Source organism: Coregonus clupeaformis, chromosome 29, assembly GCF_020615455.1.
Source record: "Coregonus clupeaformis isolate EN_2021a chromosome 29, ASM2061545v1, whole genome shotgun sequence".
NCBI classification, from domain to species: domain Eukaryota; kingdom Metazoa; phylum Chordata; class Actinopteri; order Salmoniformes; family Salmonidae; genus Coregonus; species Coregonus clupeaformis.
Genome location: NC_059220.1, coordinates 54,267,523 through 54,288,497, shown reverse-complemented (window position 1 = coordinate 54,288,497; position 20,975 = coordinate 54,267,523). Strand labels below are relative to the sequence as shown.

At 44.2% G+C, this 20,975-nt stretch overlaps 3 protein-coding genes across 3 annotated transcripts in view; 1 reads left to right on the top strand and 2 right to left on the bottom strand.

Annotated features, from left to right (window-relative positions):
- Window positions 1-390, bottom strand: part of LOC121576650 (craniofacial development protein 1) — a 47,874-nt gene extending 47,484 nt beyond the window's left edge. Inside the window, exon 1 of the mRNA XM_041889970.2 lies at window positions 70-390. Within this exon, the coding sequence (XP_041745904.1) occupies window positions 70-136 (67 nt within the window). The 5' untranslated portion in view covers window positions 137-390. The remainder of the gene's footprint in view (window positions 1-69) is intronic.
- Window positions 391-529: 139 nt separating this feature from the next.
- LOC121576651 (transmembrane protein 170A) lies at window positions 530-4,128 on the top strand. The gene is made up of 3 exons (XM_041889971.2): window positions 530-909; window positions 1,622-1,792; window positions 1,939-4,128. Exons 1-3 carry the CDS (start codon window positions 795-797, stop codon window positions 2,067-2,069), a joined length of 417 nt encoding a protein of 138 aa, XP_041745905.1. The 5' UTR covers window positions 530-794; the 3' UTR covers window positions 2,070-4,128.
- A 684-nt stretch (window positions 4,129-4,812) lies between these two features.
- LOC121577465 (hyphal wall protein 1-like) lies at window positions 4,813-19,450 on the bottom strand (the record flags this gene model as incomplete). The annotated part of the gene is made up of 10 exons (XM_045208982.1): window positions 4,813-5,204; window positions 5,944-6,048; window positions 9,951-10,058; window positions 10,765-11,148; window positions 11,272-11,346; window positions 12,917-12,953; window positions 13,255-13,359; window positions 13,457-14,228; window positions 14,606-14,712; window positions 19,106-19,450. Coding segments are annotated over 10 exons (2,277 nt in total), but the record flags the coding sequence as incomplete, so codon positions are not given.
- Between the last annotated feature and the right edge of the window lie 1,525 nt (window positions 19,451-20,975).

Below are 20,975 nucleotides of genomic sequence, written 5' to 3'. Positions count from 1 at the left end.
TGTGTAACGTTAATAAAATATCTGCTCAACTAGCATTGCATTTCTATCTGCTTGTGGAAGTAACCTTACCAGATGGGACATAGTCTTGATCTTCATTTGAAGAATAGCCATCAGAATCATAATCTGAGTAATTCATAATTTCCCCTCCAGAAAGTGCTGCTGTATGGATAGCTGGCTAGCTAGCTAGCAAATTACAAAGCACCGGATATCTGACAAACTCTGTCTGTACCTATCACGCGGTTACAAAATAACCGATCAAATAGCTGTATAGCTTATTATAGCTACAACTACAATAACAAACAAATACACAACACGTATCTACAATATGAAAACGTGTGGCTTTGTTGACTAGCTACAAAAAGGAGCGCGGATCTATATTTATCATTGTGTAATTCTATGGTAGCTGCTTATCTGACTTCCTGATTTACTACGGCAAGTCCACAGGATCAATCAATCATTAGGAAAGACGGGTTATCGCTTCTTTATTGTCGGGAAATGAATACCGTATTCATAATCGATTGCATTATTATATCTTTATATGTTAATACGGTTTGGAAATTGTGTTGAACAATTTATTTAAATGGTGAAATCCTTTTCGTGGCCCCGCCTCTGATGAGTCTGGTACGGCGTGACGTCAAATCAAGTTGTGTTGACATCAAGCTAACGGCTATATACAGGAGATCAACCAACCCCTCCTGTCGACTTGCTAGCTAGATCCAACATTAATGTTCTGATGGTGTTATTCGGATATTCGTGGTCTCTCACACATGCTCGTGGTGTTCTGTGCATAAGACATGCAGAACGGATATAACGAGATTGGGTTTGTGCAGCAAATTCTTAGCTTGAATTTGGTCCCAAGGAAAAATGGCACCAATCGAGGCAACGACACATCGCTTAGCGACTTCTCAGGTGAGATTCAATCAATAGCCTCTCTCTGTTGTACGTTAGCCAGTTGAACAACATTATAACGTACATTTTTCGTTAACTATTATCCAGGTAACCGATTTAACGTAGCTAATACTACTTAGTGAGCTACCACATTCATATAGACTCTAAACCTAAACTAAGGAGTAGCGTTTGGATCCTTACCGTAGTCCATTATTATTGGGCTACTTAGCGAGCTAGATAGCTACTAGCAAGATAAATTAACATGGCTACTGTAGCTAGCTATTGTGAATGCTAAACAAGTAGCTACCTAGCTAACGTTAGATGGCTAGCTAATCAAATGCTAGCTAGCCAGCTGGCAATAACAACAATATTATTGTACAAAACGGACAGCTTTAAATTGCCCATAATTTTAGCTAATCCGAGTAGCCATCAGTTGTCTTTTTTTAGAGAAAACGTTGTGTTTTGTGTGAAGGAAAGGTTATTCTCCAGAGTGTGAGTGAGTGAGACAGATTTATATAAATGTGTAATCGTTAGCAGCTTGGATTATTTTGCAGGGTGATTTTGGGGTCAGTTTTACATAATGAATACTATGGGTACTGGGTAGGGTAGTACTGAATTCAGAAGACGTGTCAGGCAACAGGCATGTGTAAAGTCTGTAAACTCTGCTAAACATAGCTAGGCTATGTGATACTGCTTACTTCCTTTGTGCCTTTGTCCCTCTTTCCGTTCTCAGAGATGTGGTATGGAGTCTTCTTGTGGGCTGCCGTCTCTTCACTGGTGTTCCACCTCCCTGCTGCTCTCCTGGCCATTGCCACCTTGCGACAACACAAGATAGCCCGCTTCATACCCATCGCCATCATACTGATGAGTATTGTGGGCCCTGTGTGTGGCGGTGTCCTTACCAGTGAGTTACTCACCTCATGTTCTGATAAACCAGCAACATAATCCATTATTGTACACATATAGCCATCATCACCACTCGTTGAGTCAGTGTTCAAATTATTTTATACTTTGAAAAACAAAACAATTATTTGTTCTTTGTGCATGTAGGTGCCGCCATTGCTGGGGTGTACAAAGCAGCAGGGAAGAGGATGATCTCCTTGGAAGCCTTGGTGTTTGGAGTGGGCCAGTCCTTCTGTGTCCTCATTATCTCCTTCCTCAGAGTCCTAGCTACACTCTAGCACTGGGACACAGGAACTCGAGGGGGGAGAGAACATGCAATCAGCAGGACGGCATATGCAAGACACAGCTGTTCCTTCAGAGGCCTTATTTTCTATAACCGTTACCGGATTACTTTATTTGCCAAAGTGGTATATTTCAGGGCTGGCCAGGGGCTCTCTGTTTTTCTATCTGTGTTTGTTTTCATTCAGATTGTTGTGTGTGTGGTGCTATTGCACTATACTCGGGAACAGGCCTTCTCATTTTGTGTGTTCTAGATGTATCATACACATGGCTGAAAGTGAAACATTCCAGCATGCAGGAAATTTGTGCTCTACAATTTGGACGAGTACACTCCATTTACTGTCTCAATAGTTCCACAGCCTGGTAAAGACTACAAGTCTGATGTGCATGCCTTCAGACAAACACTAAAGGAGAGCATTCTCCGCTCTGTTCCACCACAGATCAATCAGCTTAAATACAATGTCTTGACTGTGAGGTGTGATGTATTCACAATGAGGCACAGTGCTCGATGATATTGCTATTGAAATATAAATATCTAAGTCAGACATAGCTACAACTTTAAGCTTTGTGTTATTTCCACGTGTCTCTTTCTCTCCATATTCCAACTTGGCGTGTGTAAAAAAAAAAAAAAAAAAAAAGTTTGTACATAATATTTAAGTCCATTCCATCTTCTTCTGTAAGCATAGAGGCAATGAAGAGAAGGAAAGTTGTAGGTTCTCAATCTCTGTATATTGCTGAGCAGACCATAGGGAATAGTGTTGATTAATCTAATATTTATTTTATTTTCCTTAAATAGTATTTTTTCAATATTGTTAGGGTATTTTCAGATGGATGATCAGTGTGTATGCAAAATACTTATTTCTGAGTGAAACCTTAACACAAAGCGGTTGTAGACTGCTCTAAGTTTTCTGGTGTGCGTCAGTGTGCTTATAGAATTTAATCTCTTTCGAGAACCTTCGCAGCATTGCTCCATTTTTGTTGTTGTACATTTTCTATTGGCCTTAATTATGTTAAAGATGTACAGTATGTTGGAATAGTGTAATATATTGTTACTTTGCCAGGAATAAGAGGCAACCTCACTCTAAACCATGAATGTGAATCGGATTTCCTTAAAATTCCTTGTGGAATTTCTTAAATCTTTACCAAAGAGAACCTAATACAAATGTACAACTGATTTAGTTTTAACTGATAGCCCCCTTGTCCCAAAATCCGACTTTAATTAAGGGCTCTATTCGATCTGTATCGCTGAAGCATTACAGATTGCGCTGTAGAAATGTAAAGGTAATTTCTAATTGAGCCGACATATGCAGCGTTTACCGTGAATGCAGTCTCCGCTAATGCTGAAACATTGCCTTTAAATTTGATTCACGCTGTAACGCTGAACTTATGTGACACGGATTGAATAGAGCCCTAAAGGTTTCGTCAGTGTGTCCAGCATTATAAATCATGAGTCGTGTGTAAGAACAAGGTAAAAGTCCAACTCAGCAAGAAAAAAGTCCCAATCCACCATAGAAGATGCAGATGTCTATTCCAAGCCAAGAGTAGCAGACTAGTAAAATCAAGCATTACAATCCAACAAAAAGGTTTTTATGTTTTGTAATTCAGCACGGCTACATGCATATTGTCCAAAACTGTCAGCAGATTAGTGGCCTCAGTGTGGTGGTCATTACTGCCGTAACAAAACCACATCCTTTTCAAAACACTAGTGTGATGGACTGGTTATAGGAACATATGAGGATATTTTGAGGTTGGGTTGGCAATAACACTACTTGGTAATGGTTCATTATTGTAATGTAGACAGATTTGTGGTGATTAAAGTTTCTTAGCAGCAGGCTCGAGCTGTTCTTCTGTCTGGAAGTGATATCATGAGGGGTGACATGTTGAAATCCATGCTCTGCTTATCTGGGCCTTGAACACCTCAATTCCACAGAATGTTTATTTTTCTAAAGTACTTTAACTTTCCTCATTGTAGCATGACTGCACACTACTGTTTGGTATATAGCTAGTCGGTTTGTCTTGCTTTCAATAAATTAATGCTCTTTATTGCCCATGTGATTTGAATCCATGGATTGATTTTGTTTTTACAAGATAAGGTGGATTTTATTACAGTAAATTAAAGTGCCAATTGTTAATATTTTCATGTAATAAAACATTTTACATTATAATTATTTGAGTGTTGTATTAATTTCAAATAATTTTGACAATACTGCATGACACCTTGGTAGTGTGTATAGACGTCCCTCACAGATGGATTATTTATCTCCTGCTCCATCTCTCTGCCTCTCCATACACACACACAGATGGCACTCCTGTGCTTTTACTGCCTCCACCAGCCAACTCCCAGTAGCAGCACGGCTCGGTGGCATTACCAGGGAGAAACTACACACAGATGACTCATCGTGAGGGGGCCACTCTGTCCAGGCAGTACTCCATGTATTCCTGGCAGGCACCATGAGACAGCCTGGCGCTTTATATGATCATCATGAAACATCCACATCACTGAGAACTGAGCTAATATCTGTCTTCCTGGCTATTTCATGTTTTCTATGCACTTCACAGGCAAAACACTGCTGTTTATTTGAATAATGATTAAATCAAGATTTTGTCAATCAATAATTTTTGTATAGTATTTTGTAGCTTCGTACATCAATTGAGGGTTGTTAATATAAAAAACAGCCATGTTGCTCTAGTTCCCTCCTACCAACAGCCATGCGTACCAGCAGTGATGACAGTGCACTTGACGACACTTCAGAATCAACTTTTTAATCATTATTAACAAGTATAGGTATGGATTTACACTCTTTAAAACATTTTGTTCATAATTCTTTTAATTTTTTTACATAATCTGGCGTGCAAGGCAAAGGTAGACATGATAGAAAATAGACTCTGCGCAGGTCAGTCCATGTGTTTCTCCATTAGGGGGGGTTCAGTTCTTTGGTCTGATGTTTGTGCCTGCGCTGTGTGCTGCTGTGAGACCGTCTCGCCTCTCTTCTCTGCTGTGCTCTCTCCCTCTACCTGACCGGCCCCCACTGGGCTTGGCCCTGGCCCTGGCTTGTCCTCTGTTACCGGCCGGCTGTCCGTCCCCTCACCCTCTCCAGTCCTCTCCTTCTCCTTCTTCTCCCCCACTTCACCTGCTGTTTGGATGATTAATAAGACATAACATAGATGAGATTTTTAATCTCAAAGATAACACAGAACAAGATGGAACCTGCCTTTTTACAGGCAGAAAGATAAACCTAACAAAGTTTGAAAGAAAAGCACTTGTTTCTTGATTAGATTAGTATCATTCAAGCAATCATTTCTGTTTAATCCAAAACAAGGTAATTCTAGACTTTAATATCTGGCACTTTATAGCATGCTGTGAGGTAGATATTGACTGTGAGGGATGCATGAGGGTTGTGGGCATAATGATGAAGCATGGCTTTAATAAATCTTTCACATGAATTGTACCATAGAGGACCTGATATCCAGTCCTCCTCCAGCCCTGTAATTTAAGGTTATTAATATATGAGATGTAATAGGATGGTAATTGCTCTAAAGTGCATGTGGTGCTGAAGGACTGATGGGTGAGTTACTATTCTGTTTACAGACAAATAGAGGTGGACAAAGCAGAGAGAGGGGAAGCAAGTGGGCATATTCCCATTAGGCCGAGGCTCATAGACCCCAAACCAAACATTTGTACATTTGGCACAGAGCCTCAAGAAGAGCATCCATTTTACAACCATACACTCATCTTCAAAATATCTTGACTCAATCTCCCTTTCAAACTATAGGTTCAGTCAGCAACTGTTCCTATTTGCCTTATTTCCCCCTCCGATGCCTGCACCTTACCCCCTGCACCCCTGCACCCCTGCACCCCTGCCCCCTACTCACCCTCCTCTCCCTCTTGCTGGTTCTCACTACAGGTAGGGAGCTCCCCCAGGTTGGTACGTTTCTGGACTGGTGACTTCTGCAACCGTGGCAACGCTGCCTTCAGCTCTGATGGGAGGGAGGGAGAGTAAAGATAAACAACCTGCCTCAAATACATAATGTAACAGAGCATAAATTAACACATCTAGGCTTTTCAATGTATTTGTACACAGTGACGCATAGATGTTTTTAGTGCTACCATAGGAGAAGGTGGAAAGGATGATATACTCTATTTGTTTATTTGGATCCCCATTAGCTTTTGCTGAAGCAGCAGCTACTCTTCCTGGGTTCCACAAAAAACACAGAACATGACAACTAACAAAACACTGATACACTGATAGACAAGGACAGTCACACGAATTTAAAATACAACGACATACAAACAATATAACAAAAAAATAAGACAAACAATATATCTAAACAATAATGTGTGTTAGTGTGTCTTTGTGTGTGTGTGTTTATGTGTGTCCCCTCACGGTCCCTGCTGTTCCATGAGATGTTGTTTAAACTATTTTTATAAGGTAATTTTGCTGATTGCTTGAGTAAATTGAAATGGAAGGGAGTTCCTTGCCATCATGGGTTTGTATAATACTGTGTGTTGCTGTGAATTCTTTTTGTACTTGGGACTGTGAAGAGACCCCTGGTGGCATGTCTTGTGGGGTATGTATGGGTATCTGAGCTGAATGTTATTTGATTATGCAGACAATCTGGAATTTTCATATTTCTCATAAAAACCTAGAAGAGAAGGAGTTAATCTCTCATCAACCCTCAACCAGAAAAGACTGGCATGCATGTTGTTGATGTTAGTTATGTATGTGCAGTTAAGGGCAAGGTATGCTGCTCTGTTTTGAGCCAGCTGCAGCTTTGCTAGATCTTTCTTTGCTGCACTTGACCATATTACCGGACAGTAATCAATATGGGACAAGACCAGAGCCTGAACAACTAGTACAGTTGATTTTTGTGTAAAAGAAATGCAGAACATATTTTTATAACAGACATACCCCTTCCCATCTTCACAAGAACTTTGTCAACATGACTTGACCATGATAATTGACCATCCAATGATATACCCAGGAGTTTAGCTTCCTCAACTTGCTCAATGTTGACACCCTTTATGCACAACTCCAGTTGAGGTTTAGGTCTTAGAGACTGCTTTGAATGAAATACAATGCTTTTAGTTTTAGTTGTATTTAAGACCAGTTTATTATTAATCACCCATTCTGACTGTAACTCCTTATTTATAATTTCAGTGAGCTCACTGACTTTGGGTGCTGACATGTAGTGTGGAATCATCCGTATACATAGTCATTCTAGCTTTGTGTAAGACCAGTGGCAAATAATTTGTAAAAAAATAAATAGAAAAGAGTAACGGCCAAAGGCAACTGCCCAGCGGGACACCACACTGTACATATTTGATGTTTGAGAAGCTTCCATTGAAGAACACTCTCTGGGTTCTACTGGATAAATAACTCTCCAAACATGTGATGGCATGTAATGTAAAGCCATAGCAAGTGGGTTTCTTCAATAACAATTTATGATCAATAACATCAAAGGCTGCACTGAAATCTAACAATACAGCTCCAACTATCATCTTATTATCCTTTATTTTGTATTTTTACCAATCATCTGTCATCTGAGTCAGTGAGGTACACGTTGAGTGCCCTTCTCTATATGCATGCTGAAAGTCAGTAGTTAAGTTGTTCTCTGAAAAACTACAAAACAGAGATAACACTGACATGACTGGGTAACATCATTTCCAGAGCCATGAAAATGTATGCACTCACTAACTGTAAGTCGCTCTGGATAAGAGCGTCTGCTAAATGACTAAAATGTAAATATACAGTACAGTATATACACACAGTATAGTCTTTGTATACAGTGAGGGAAAAAAGTATTTGATCCCCTGCTGACCTCTCTCTGTCCCCAGGAAGGTGCGGGAGGTGACAAGGACTGTAATTTACTTCTTCAGTAAGAGCTCTGAGCTAAAATATGTGGGACTGGCAGGAACCAAACTACCCCCAGAGGCTCTCAGGTGAGCACTGATGGAATGCCATACCAGGAAATGTAAATGTAATACATGTCAAACAGAATGTGAAGCTTACTTATAGCACTGGGTGATACTGTATGATACTGTATGTGTTTGTATTTTGATTTACACATGTATACTGCTGTTTGATACACATATTTTATTTTATGCAGATTGTTGTTGCAGGGTCTGGCCACAAATACTAATCTGTGTGGGCTGGAGCTAGACCTGAGCGGCTGTGAGGTGGACACACACGCAGTTACACATACAGTGAGGGAAAAAAGTATTTGATCCCCTGCTGATTTTGTACGTTTGCCCACTGACAAGGAAATGATCAGTCTATAATTTTAATGGTAGGTTTATTTGAACAGTGAGAGACAGAATAACAACAAACAAATCCAGAAAAACGCATGTCAAAAATGTTATAAATTGATTTGCATTTTAATGAGGGAAATAAGCATTTGACCCCCTCTCAATCAGAAAGACTTCTGGCTCCCAGGTGTCTTTTATACAGGTAAAGAGCTGAGATTAGGAGCACACTCTTAAAGGGAGTGCTCCTAATCTCAGTTTGTTACCTGTATAAAAGACACCCGTCCACATAAGCAATCAATCAATCAGATTCCAAACTCTCCACTATGGCCAAGACCAAAGAGCTCTCCAAGGATGTCAGGTACAAGATTGTAGACCTACACAAGGCTGGAATGGGCTACAAGACCATCGCCAAGCAGCTTGGTGAGAAGGTGACAACAGTTGGTGCGATTATTCGCAAATGGAAGAAACACAAAAGAACTGTCATTCTCCCTCTGCCTGGGGCTCCATGCAAGATCTCACCTCGTGGAGTTGCAATGATCATGAGAACGGTTAGTAATCAGCCCAGAACTACACGGGAGGATCTTGTCAATGATCTCAAGGCAGCTGGGACCATAGTCACCAAGAAAACAATTGGTAACACACTACGCCGTGAAGGACTGAAATCCTGCAGCGCCCGCAAGGTCCCCCTGCTCAAGAAAGCACATATACAGGCCCGTCTGATGTTTGCCAATGAACATTTGAATGATTCAGAGGAGAACTGGGTGAAAGTGTTGTGGTCAGATGAGACCAAAATCGAGCTCTTTGGCATCAACTCAACTCGCTGTGTTTGGAGGAGGAGGAATGCTGCCTAAGACCCCAAGAACACCATCCCCACCGTCAAACATGGAGGTGGAAACATTATGCTTTGGGGGTGTTTTTCTGTTAAGAAGACAGGACAACTTCACCGCATCAAAGGGATGATGGACGGGGCCATGTACTGTCAAATCTTGGGTGAGAACCTCCTTCCCTCAGCCAGGGCATTGAAAATGGGTCGTGGATGGGTATTCCAGCATGACAATGACCCAAAACACACGGCCAAGGCAACAAAGGAGTGGCTCAAGAAGAAGCACATTAAGGTCCTGGAGTGGCCTAGCCAGTCTCCAGACCTTAATCCCATAGAAAATCTGTGGAGGGAGCTAAAGATTTGAGTTGCCAAACGTCAGCCTCGAAACCTTAATGACTTGGAGAAGATCTGCAAAGAGGAGTGGGACAAAATCCCTCCTGAGATGTGTGCAAACCTGGTGGCCAACTACAAGAAACGTCTGACCTCTGTGATTGCCTACAAGGGTTTTGCCACCAAGTACTAAGTCATGTTTTGCAGAGGGGTCAAATACTTATTTCCCTCATAAAAATGCAAATCAATGTATAAAATTTTTGACATGCGTTTTTCTGGATTTTTTTGTTGTTATTCTGTCTCTCACTGTTCAAATAAACCTACCATTAAAATTATAGACTGATCATTTCTTTGTCAGTGGGCAAACGTACAAAATCAGCAGGGGATCAAATACTTTTTTCCCTCACTGTATGGCTTTGATCATCTGCAGTAACCAGTGGTATACAGCTGGAGGTGCTCTCTCTCTGCTGATGAGCTCACCTTTGGGGTCCAGTAGAGCAGCATGTTCACGGAGGGAGTCCTCGTAGACGGACACAGCTCTCCGCTGGGGAGAGGGCTTCATGCGGGACTGGGGTTTAGGAAGGCTCTCTAGGGGATGACCAAGACACACAGGAGTTAGATACACAATTACACACACAGTGACACAAACACACAACTCACGGTGGATTTAGGCTTGACATTTGAGTCACAGTGACATTCATGTCCAAAAAGATCAGACCAGGTATTGCAATACCCAACACATGTTTGGCTCACATGTTTGGGATGCCATCCTCTGCCATAATTTGGACCCAAATAATATCAGACGAGTGGGTGCTACATATTGGTGGTAGATACACTGTGCAATACACTATACATTAAAGTCATTCAGTCATTCAGATGATGCATTGTTGAGTCAAAACCAATACAGTCCGACTTCTGGCAAATGGACTCCCAGGATTGATATCAGCTCTGTTTGATTATGTAAAATAATCTGTTCAATACAGACAAGTGCATTAGGAGCTGCCATCCACAAATTATGTTACAGTATATGAAAACAAAGAGAGATACCAAAGTAATTATTATGCTCTGAGCATTCACTGTTATTGCATTATTTCATATTAAGCTCATAATGGAAGACAAAGAATCAGAGAGAGTGGGAGAGACAAAGTGAACAGATACAGTACATAAAACTAGCTTGGTATTTTTCTGCACAGACAGAAAAAACACTATAGTTAGTCATGTATTTTGTCACAACTGAAAAAGTGTGTTCAGTCCTGGAAAGAAGAGAGGTGAATGATACTGTATGTATGTATACCTTCAGTGACTGATTGTGCTCTCACAGCACGCTCCTTGCTCTCCAGAGAGCTGGGGCCCCTGTGTGGTGATGGGGCAGGGGGAGTCTCCTTGCGGGAGTAAGGGCTGGCGACCTCACTCTGCTGGGGCTGGGTCTGGCTCTGGGAGGTCTCTGGCTCTGCTGGCTGGGTCTGGGTCTCCGGGGCTGTGGCTGTGTTGGGCTGCCGGGGGACCCCCGGGGACGTCCTAGCGGCAGCAGGGTGCTGCTGGGGGGCTGGGAGAGGGGGTTTGGCTGCCACTGTGGGCTTGGGAGGGAGGGGTCCGATGGGACGTCCTGGGAGGAGGGGCTTGTCTGTTCTGAGAGCCTCCAGAGATGTCACGCCTGCTCTGATTGGCCGCCTGGTGTCTGAGGGAAGAAGGGAGGTTGCACTGAAGTCATTACTGCAACATTATATTTACATAAAGGCTTGGAGTATAGATGGATATATTACATGGACATCCATTCACCAGCTTTAAGTGTCAGAATTACCTGAAGCTGATGTGGACATAGTGCGAGGCTTCATGAACGTCGGTGGGGGTTCAGGTTTTTTATCAAGAATTGCACCTGAGAAAGAGGAGATCATTATTGCAAACTGGTAGGTTCACCTACACATAATATGAGCCCCTCCATACTTGAAGCAGCCTGAAACAAGAAATACATACAAAAGACAGCTAAGGGAGCTTTCACTGTTATCTTTAGAGCACAAGCCATTGGCTGATAGTGTTGAGTTCCCCTCTGAGTGGATGTGTGAACTGACCCCTAACCTCCAGCACTGAGTGACAGAGGGCAGTAATGACTCCCAGGCTGGCCGGTCTGTGTTGCTCTGACTTCCCATGAGCCTCTCTGGCCTGCTCTAACCTCAGGGTCAACTCCAGTCACCACTCAGCTAGCACATAACGTTCTGAGAACCATATGTTTCTTAGAGCTTGGTGAGAGCGTGGTTGTCCTTGTCACGCCCTGATCGAGAGAACTCTTGTTGGTTGGGTCAGGGTGTGAGTTTTCTGTTGAGATCTATGTTAGTGTATTTCTATGTTGTAGATCTGGGTTGATCTTTCTATGTTTGGCCGGGTGTGATTCCCAATCAGAGGCAGCTGTCGCTCGTTGTCTCTGATTGGGGATCATACTTAAGTAGCCTGGTTGCCTACCTTAGTTGTGGGATCTTGTTTGTGTTCTGGTTTGGCTTGTTGTGAGTATAGCCCATAGGACTTCACGTTACAGTGCTTTTGTTGTATTGTCAAGTGTTTATCTTCATGAATAAATATGTATGCATACCACGCTGCACCTTGGTCTGACCCGTCTCTCAACGATCGTGACAGTCCTATGGTTATTTAGCACACAACCTTCCCACAATGTTCTGGGAATGGTGCATGATAGTTGCTTGGCTTTGAAACATTCTCAGCACATTAAAGGAACTTGACAAAATAACGTTATTTTCTTGGTATTTCATTGGTTTAACAGAACGTTTCCTAAAAGTTCAAACATGGTTGCATTTAATGACATTTTTGGTAATGTTCCAGGAACATTCTCCAACTGGTTTGACATTGGGAATGTTCTCAAATAGTTCAGAGAACGTTAAACAACTCACTTGGCACAAACTGGTTGAATCAACGTTGTTTCCATGTCATTTCAATTAAATGATGTTGAACCAATGTGGAATAGACATTGAATTGAAACAAATGTGCTAGCTGGACACTTTATTTATACATGCAGGATTGATTTCACTGATGGCCTTTACCTCACTGGCCTTTACCAGAAATAAGCGCAGTTTTTCAATTTCTTACAAATCAAAATTAGGAAGAAAATGATCTAGATTCCTTCTTCTTTTCAAGGGGTACTCAAGAGGCCAACAACTGCAGTTTACATTTTACTAGCATTTACTGTCAAATCGCATCCCTAGTGTTACAGCAACACTTTTACTTGACAGTCTACAATTCAACAGTTCTAAGAGGAGACATCTACATCTAGCACAACCCCCCAACTCTAAGTTGACTAAGACTACACATCTACAGCAAACCTGAGATGCTGTCAAGCTCCCGTCAGCAACAGGGGATTTGTACATACAGTGTGATGAGTCACACTGAGTCACATAGGCAGTCCCAGACACATAGCTGAGGAGGTGTGTGGAGTGTCTTACCTTCGGAGTTGGTTTTCCTCAGCTCCTCTTCTTTGTTCTAAAGGAAGATATGATAATGTTATTCATGAGTTATCCTCCTATGTGCTCCTACCTGGACTGATAAGGCACGCTGCAGTGGATAAGCTGCAATAAATCCTTTACCATATCAAGCTATGTCACAGTCTCACTATTAGGTACTATACTGAGATATTCACTGCCATGGCACATTACATGAATGTCACAAAGGTGATGTAATCCTAAATGAATCCCACTACAGCTGGGGGCTCAGAACATAAATAGAGGAAATAGGGAGGAAGAGAAGAGAAAGGGTGGTCCACAACCATCAATATCACACACACCTGGCTGGTCTTTGTGTCTGCGGGTGGTGTCTTGGCCACCCCCATACGGTGGAGCATGACGTGGAGGCGCTGTTCAAAGCTGGATGTGCATTCAGATGCGTGTTTCTGAAAGACGATGACCAAAAGCATATCTAAATGATGTGCATTTTCTTTTGAACTCACTCCATGTGTTTTCTGATCACTAGTGCAGAGCGGTACCTACCCTTCCGTTTGCGGCAGCACCATCCTCCAGGCCTGTCAGCAGGATGAGGGACTGGGACTTGCCCTCCCTGAGGGAGCGCCGTGTGGCCTTCAGTCTCCTCTCCCCGTCTGGGGTCTTGCTCTTTTCCAGGGTCCGGCTCTTCTCCCTCTCCGCCAGGAACCCACCGACAGGGCTGATGATGGGGCTGGGGGTCAGAGCGCTGGGGGACACAGATGTCACCTCCTCCTGGGCGGGGGTGCTGGTGGGCAGGGATGTGGGGACGCTGGGGACATCAGAGGGTGGGGCGGGAGCCATGGTGTTGTCCTCTGCTGCTCTTACTGTTGTGGTGGCATCAGAATCATTAACACTGGTGGCCTTAGCACCACTCTCTTCTTCTAACTTCCCCTTCTCCTTCTCCCGCTCTTTCTCTCTCTCCCTCTCTTTTGCCTCCCTGAGTGGTCTGATTAGATCTGCGATGGAGGTCTTTTTGACCTTGCCCTCCGGCCCACCCTCGCCCTTCGCCCCCCGGCCAGCACGGACTTTCTTGAAGGCGAAGAAGTCCCCAAACTTCTTCTTGATGTTTTTGGAGGGGGCGTTGGAAGGGGTGGTGGTTGTGGTAGTAGTGTTGGTGGTTGTTACGGTCATGGAGGAGGAGGAAGAGGAGGAGGAGGTGATAGAGGTGGTGGTGGTAGAGGAGGGCGGGGCCGGGGCAGACGTGCTGGGAGGGGCAGGGGTGGTGGAGGTCGACTCTGTGGGTTGTGCTTTGTAAGGGACCTCCTCCCTCTGCGCTTTTCTGCAAGTGAGGTGAAGCACAAAACAGCAACAACACTACTGAGTCTCCATTCAGTGGTGGTGCTTGTTCAGTGTTCATACTCTATCTAGTGCTGGGATCAGTGGGATGCTGTGTATTTGGGATACAGTGTTTTTAACCAAAGTAGACAAACATTAGTCTAATACATTATGTTATCTTTCTGTTGCTACAGTATGTATGCATGCTGTGTGTGTAGCGATGTTTGTCTACATGGGAGTGTGTGAACATGCATGTGCAGAGGGTGTAGGTGTAGAGAGCTAGTATGAGTGGGTTTGTTTAGTGTGGGTGCATGCAGTACATCTATTCTGTACGTGTCAGTATGCAAAGGTGTATGCTGTTGGAGGTATATGGATACTTACAGCGGGTCATCAGGGATGATCTTCTTAGTGAAGAACTCCTCTACTCCCTCATCCACCCTACCCATGGTCTCATTGGCTTCATTCTCTTCACTCTCAGCTGCCTGCTCCTGCACACACACAAACACACATGTATGAAAACACAAACAGAAGATCATTGCGAAAGAGAAGGCACTGTGGTTCATCTGCCATTGTCAAATCCCCCTGTAGCGTTGCCAAAAAATCAACTTTTGCTTATTGGCCAAGCCAGCATAGCATAACCAATTAAATAAGTAGCTTGGAGGATGCTTATGGTAATACCATTGTGTGACTGATCAGTGTAGGCTGAGTACACTCTCATCGTACACATACTGATTATTATGTTTGACAACAGATATGCAATAGAGAAAAATATATGTTTATGAACAAACACGCACACATACACACACGCACACAATAGATCATCCTCTCTATTCTATAGAACATTGTGTGGCTGTGGCAGAAGCAGTGTGTGCAGGCACATCTGCGCATCAGGTACCTGGAGAGAACACAACCCCTCAGCCCCTTCCTCCCCGGCCCTGATCCCCCACCATGTGACTATATCTCTAAGACACACCCTTCCTGTCACGCCCTGGCTCTGGGGACTCTAGTATGTTGAGCCAGGGTGTGAGTTTTCATTTGTGTTTGTTCTGGTTTTGTATATCTATGTTGGCCAGGGTGGCTCCCAATCAGAGACGGCTGTAGCTCGTTGTCTCTGATTGGGAGTCATACTTAGGTAGCCGTTAGGCATTCATTTGGTGTGGTTTCTTGTTCCGTGTTGGTTTGTGAATGTAACCAGGGACGTCACGTTTTCGTTTTGTTCGTGTGATCATCAATTAATAAATATGTTCGCATTCCACGCTGCGCCTTGGTCCTCCTCTGTTCCCGACGATCGTGACACTTCCCCACCACCACTCTCTCCTCTCCCTCTGTTCCAGTCTGAAGAGTAGCTCTTTTGTTTGGATCAAACTATGATCACTTAAAAGATGAATTATTCATTGTTATTTAACAGGCTGGTGGGAAGAGCAGTTCACACTAACTCTCTTCCTGGCTGTCTGTCACTTACTCAGATACAAACAGGCAGTCCCCAACATTTTGACCGGTAGTATTGGCTGACAATTTTCAGCAGTGGGAAGAGACTGAGAGTGAAGGCAAGGACTGTTTTCTCAGTGTCTCTCGCGCGCGCGCACGCATGCACATACACATGCATGCACACATACGCGCACACACACGCGCACACACAGAGGGTAGGCTAGTGTTTGAGACGTTGTTCTGTATTTAGCCAGTCTGCGAGTGTAGCTGCTGCTGAACAGACTGTGAGAGAGGAGTCTAAGGCGCGGTGGTTACAGTAAGAAGGAGAACCAACCCCCTGCAGAACAGAGATATAGCAACGTATACAAATGGAGCTCCACGCCGCATGACAAACGGATTAGAAATAATTTAGCACTTCTCAGCCAATCAGAGAGCACTGATCCCCATCACTCCACTCCATCTTCAGGAAGAGAAAAAGACATGGTGTTTCCACTGATGACTGACAACACACACTAACACTTTCATACATATACCCTGTCTATACATCTAGCACAGCAACACTCTCTTACTGATAGACTGGTAGGTAGAAGGGGGGTGTCTATTGGTTTCTCCCTAATGAAGAAGGGGGCAGGACTTTATTGTCTTTGCAGTGCATTGTCTATTGTGGTAAATAGGACATCAATAGGTGGACTTTTCACAACTACAGTTCATGTCAATGTAGGTAGAGGGCTCTGGTCATCCTATAATATTTCACACTAATTCTATAATTAAGCAATAATGCCCGAGGGTGTGGTATATGGCCAATATACCATGGCTAAGGGCTGTTCTTACGCATGACGCAGCCCTTAGCCGTGGTATATTGGCCATATATCACAAACCCCCGAGGTGCCCTATTTGTATTATAAACTGGTTACCAACGTAATTAGAGCAGTACAAATAAATGTTTTGTCATACCTGTGGTATACGACAGCTGTCAGCCAATCAGCATTCAGGGCTCAAAACACCCAGTTTACAATAGTAAATTAACCGTATAAAAAGAAGAGCATTAAATGGAAGACAAATCTCTGACATATGGTCTGACATATCCTGTCTGATAATATGAGATCTTGGATTTCAAAGAATCATCTCCCACACATTCCCAGGGAATCGTTGAGTAGGAGTTCCCACCATTTGCAGAATTCAACTGCTAGGCTCTGTCCAATTCCTCATATACCACTAGACTGGCTGTGTTTTGGCTTCAACATAGCACTGAGTGATGGCAAGCGAACGGTTTAAGAACAAACCTCAGATGACGACATCAGTCAGTAAGAAGCTCTCTATCTCTGTAACATTGAGGCAAGATGTTTTAAGGGGAGGTAGCTATGCCGTTATATAAAATCTAATGTAGATTACCTTACATTTCTCTACACATGTAATAAAATGCCACTGCAGGGAAACTATACAGTCGCTAGTCATGTGTGAGCATGTTCTAAGTGGGCCAGGCAGCAGGCACACCCTGCAGAATGTGCAGTGCCACCACCACCACCAACCACAGGGAGTGTTACAGTAGACCCTGCAGACCCTGCCCCTTCCTTCTCCACAGTCAACTCAGCCAGCAGCCCTCCAACAACCACCACCTGGCCCCATATTTCACCAGGCCAACTAGCTACATTATCACACATTATAAACATTCACATAACATAAACCTGCTTGCGATACACATGCATGTTTTATGTTCATAAAAACAAATACATGCAGACACAAAAAAACAAAAAATTCTGCTTTATAACACATATGTGAACTTCTTCCATTCCATAGATGGGTAAAGCGGATCTTTCTGCCTCTCATCCTGCCCAACCCATCTCTGTCGAGCTGTCCTCTCCAGAAAATCTCTGATCGGAGCTGGCCGCCTGTCCTGCCTGACTGTACAATGACCCCAGAGACCCAGATAACAACACAGGGATTAACGCACTAACAATTACTATACAGGAGCACAGGTAACCATGGACAACAGCAATGGATATGCTGTTTCAATTGCGTTACAGACACACAGGTAACCAGGGACAAGAGCACATGAAATATAGAAATACACAATTGGGGGCACCTTGAATACAGTCTAAATAACAATGTGGTGACACTGTGTGCCAGTAATAACAACACAGTGGATACAGACACCCGGTTAATGTGGTATTAACCCCATTGCACAGTGTTACCTGCAATAACAACACCAATCACACTGTTACTACACCAACAATGAATCACGCTACAACAACGACAATGGCAGGAGGCAAACAGACAGACACACACACACACATAAATATAATAAATAATAATATAATATGCCATTTAGCAGACGCTTTTATCCAAAGCGACTTACAGTCATGCGTGCATACATTTTTATTTTGTGTATGGGTGGTCCCGGGGATCGAACCCACTACCTTAGCGTTACAAGCGCCGTGCTCTACCAGCTGAGCTACAGAGGACCACTCATAATGTTACAAAAAACACCTTATATCAGCCATTTATATTGAACTAGTTCTGCTTATAAGATGGCTGCAGCATTGTTTTCACACATAACAGAGAGATAGCTGTTTTTGATCAGTTGGCAGAACAAACAGTGTCAAGGGAAAACACATACACACCCCCACACACACAGACAGACCACTAGACTGCCACCAATCAGCATGGAGCACCCGCTACTCCTTGTGCGACATTTTTATCAAACATGACAATGAATACATACATGCAAACACAGACACAGACACATGACCAGTTCCCATTGACAGTCCTTAACAATATTCCACCGTAAAAGAGGGATTGTCCTAAAGCCATTGACAGGAGAGTGATAGTGAAGAGGGGGAGGGGCAGAGAGCCGGTGAGCCCACCTTGATGTAAAAACATGAATAATTAAAATGCTACAGCAGTCACACAGAGCAGAGCCATCCAGAATCAGTATGGAAAGACAGTGCCCCGTTCTGACAGCTCCCACCCCAACTACTGAGAACCACAGGGACCATCGTTAATGCTGGGGAAAATATGGAGAAAACACACAGAAATGGCTCCTCGACACATCAACAGCTACAGCAGCAGCACTGACAAGACAGTAGAATCAGATCGACAGAGAGAGATGGAGATGAGAGAGAATGCCTAGCGCTGCAAACCAATGACACTGCCTCTGCTGCTGTGGCTGCAATAACCTGAGTACCACCATCAGAACACTGCTTCCCTCCCCCTCTCCCTCTCTTTCTCACTCTACCTCCATCAACATTCTCTCTGCTCTGCCCTGATTTTTTCTCCCCTCATCTATCTCTATTTTTCTCCATCCCTTCTCTTCTATTCCTCTCTCAGAAAGCATCTCTGTCGCTACAATTAGCCTCTCCCTGCACCCCCCTCTCTGTCTTCCTCTCTCTGTGCCTCCCTTTCATCCCTCCATCCCCATCCTCCATGGTCTGTGCTCGTCGTGTTGCCTCTTACCTGGGGCTTGCTGGGCGGCTTGCTGTTCCGGCGGTTGGGTCTGGGCCTGGAGCGGGTGTAGTGCCTCAGTGTGTGGCCTTCGATGGGCAGGTCCATAGGGGGCTGAGGAGGTGCGGGCTCAGGGCGCCGGGGATCACTGTTGCTAAGAGCCGCAGCAGCAGTAGGAGCAGCGGCAGCATCCGCCTCCCTCCTTATGTGGGAGGGGCCTTCAGGTTTCAGCTGGCCTGCCACTGTGACTGACAATATCGTCGTTGACGACAGCGCCCGCCCCCTCCCTCCTACCCCTGAGACCTCCCCTCCTCTTTCCTGCTGATAATAAATGCTCTCTCGCCTGCTGCTCCGTGTTCACATCCAGGAGACCTGCAGAGAGAGACAGAGAGAGGGGGACAGATAGAGGGGGGCAGAGAGAGGTGGACAGAGAGAGGGGGACAGAGAGAGGGGGACAGAGAGGGGGACAGAGAGAGTGGGAGAAAGACGAGAGAGAGAGGGAATGATACCAACCTACACAGGCACAGGATGTGTGATAGAATGCATGTAAAAATAGGACAACTAGCTATAATGTGGCGTTAACACACTGAGAGGGGATGTGAGATAGAATGGAAGAGAGAGAGAGAAGGATGGTGGTAGAGAGAGCGTTGATGAAGAAAGGGAGAGGAGAAGAGGACAAAGAAAAAAAGCAGAGCAAAGCGGCAGAAAATATGGATGAAAGAGGAATCAGATGGGTGCCTTTAACTGTAGACTTCACGGCACAGAGAACAGAGGAGACTAATCAGACATAGATTTACAACACTGAATCTAAACAATGGAAGAGAGAGGGAGGGAGCAAGAAAGAGAGGGAGAGACAGAGAGGGAGCAAGAGAGAGCAAAATAAAAATACAACGAGAGAGATGGGAGAGAAAGAGAGCGCAGATAGCGTCAGAACAGGGAGAGAGAGGTAAAGGAGGGGAGGGGTTGTGTAATGATTGTAAGCCGGTGACCCCTATCCCTCCCCTCCCCTCCCTCCCCATCCCCGTCCCCCCAGTGAGACTCAGTGGTCTGAAAGTAACCTGGCCATGCTCCAGTTAGCCACAGCCCTTTTCATTGGGCAGGCAGATCACCGCACAGCTGATTATCTTTTGTTGAGGGTAGAGTAGTAACCCCCCACCACCACCGACCCCCACACCCCTCCCCTTCAATGGGGGACCTTTAACCTTCAGCACCATGACACAGCACTGTCACAAGGAGGGGGAACTCCCAAGACACATTGAGGGACAGCCCCTCTAGGGTCCCAGACTGCATCAATGACACACAAACACAAAAACATATGCACAGTAAAACACATAGACATAAGTGCCTCTTTTTGGACTTGTTTTTCAGAGGACAAGGGGTTAAAACGTTTTGCGTAATATTTTTCATGTGACACACTGACAAAATGTTTGACTGGTTCTAAATCGGATTTCAAATGTATTTAAGAGTACATTGCACTAGGGGGATTTGAGCAGAACAATCCAGAACCATATGGCTCTAGAGCAGCGTTTCCCAAACTCGGTCTTGGGGAACCCAAAGGGTGCACGTTTTGGTTTTTGCCCTAGAACTACACATCTGATTTAAATAACCAAAGCCTGATGATTAGTTGATTATTTGAATCAGCTGTGTAGTGCTAGGGCAAAAAACAAAACGTGCACCCCTTGGGGTCCCCAGGACCGAGTTTGGGAAACGCTGCTCTAGAGGATATCTCCCTCTTTGTTGTGACTGCTCCACTATTTTCATATTACTGCCCTTTTGACCCTCTTTTGTTAGAGCTCACTCCTAACTGGATAATGAAATGGTTCAGACTTGACTCCTGTGTAACGATCCCGGCAGTCTGAGTCGGGTCCTGTCTGGTGACTAG

Coding starts and splice junctions, on each gene's coding strand:
- LOC121576651 (XM_041889971.2), top strand. CDS start 795: ATGCAGAACGGATATAACGAGATTGGGTTTGTGCAGCAAATTCTTAGC. Junction 910..1,621: donor ATCGCTTAGCGACTTCTCAG/GTGAGATTCAAT, acceptor TTCCGTTCTCAG/AGATGTGGTATGGAGTCTTC. Junction 1,793..1,938: donor GTGTGGCGGTGTCCTTACCA/GTGAGTTACTCA, acceptor TTGTGCATGTAG/GTGCCGCCATTGCTGGGGTG.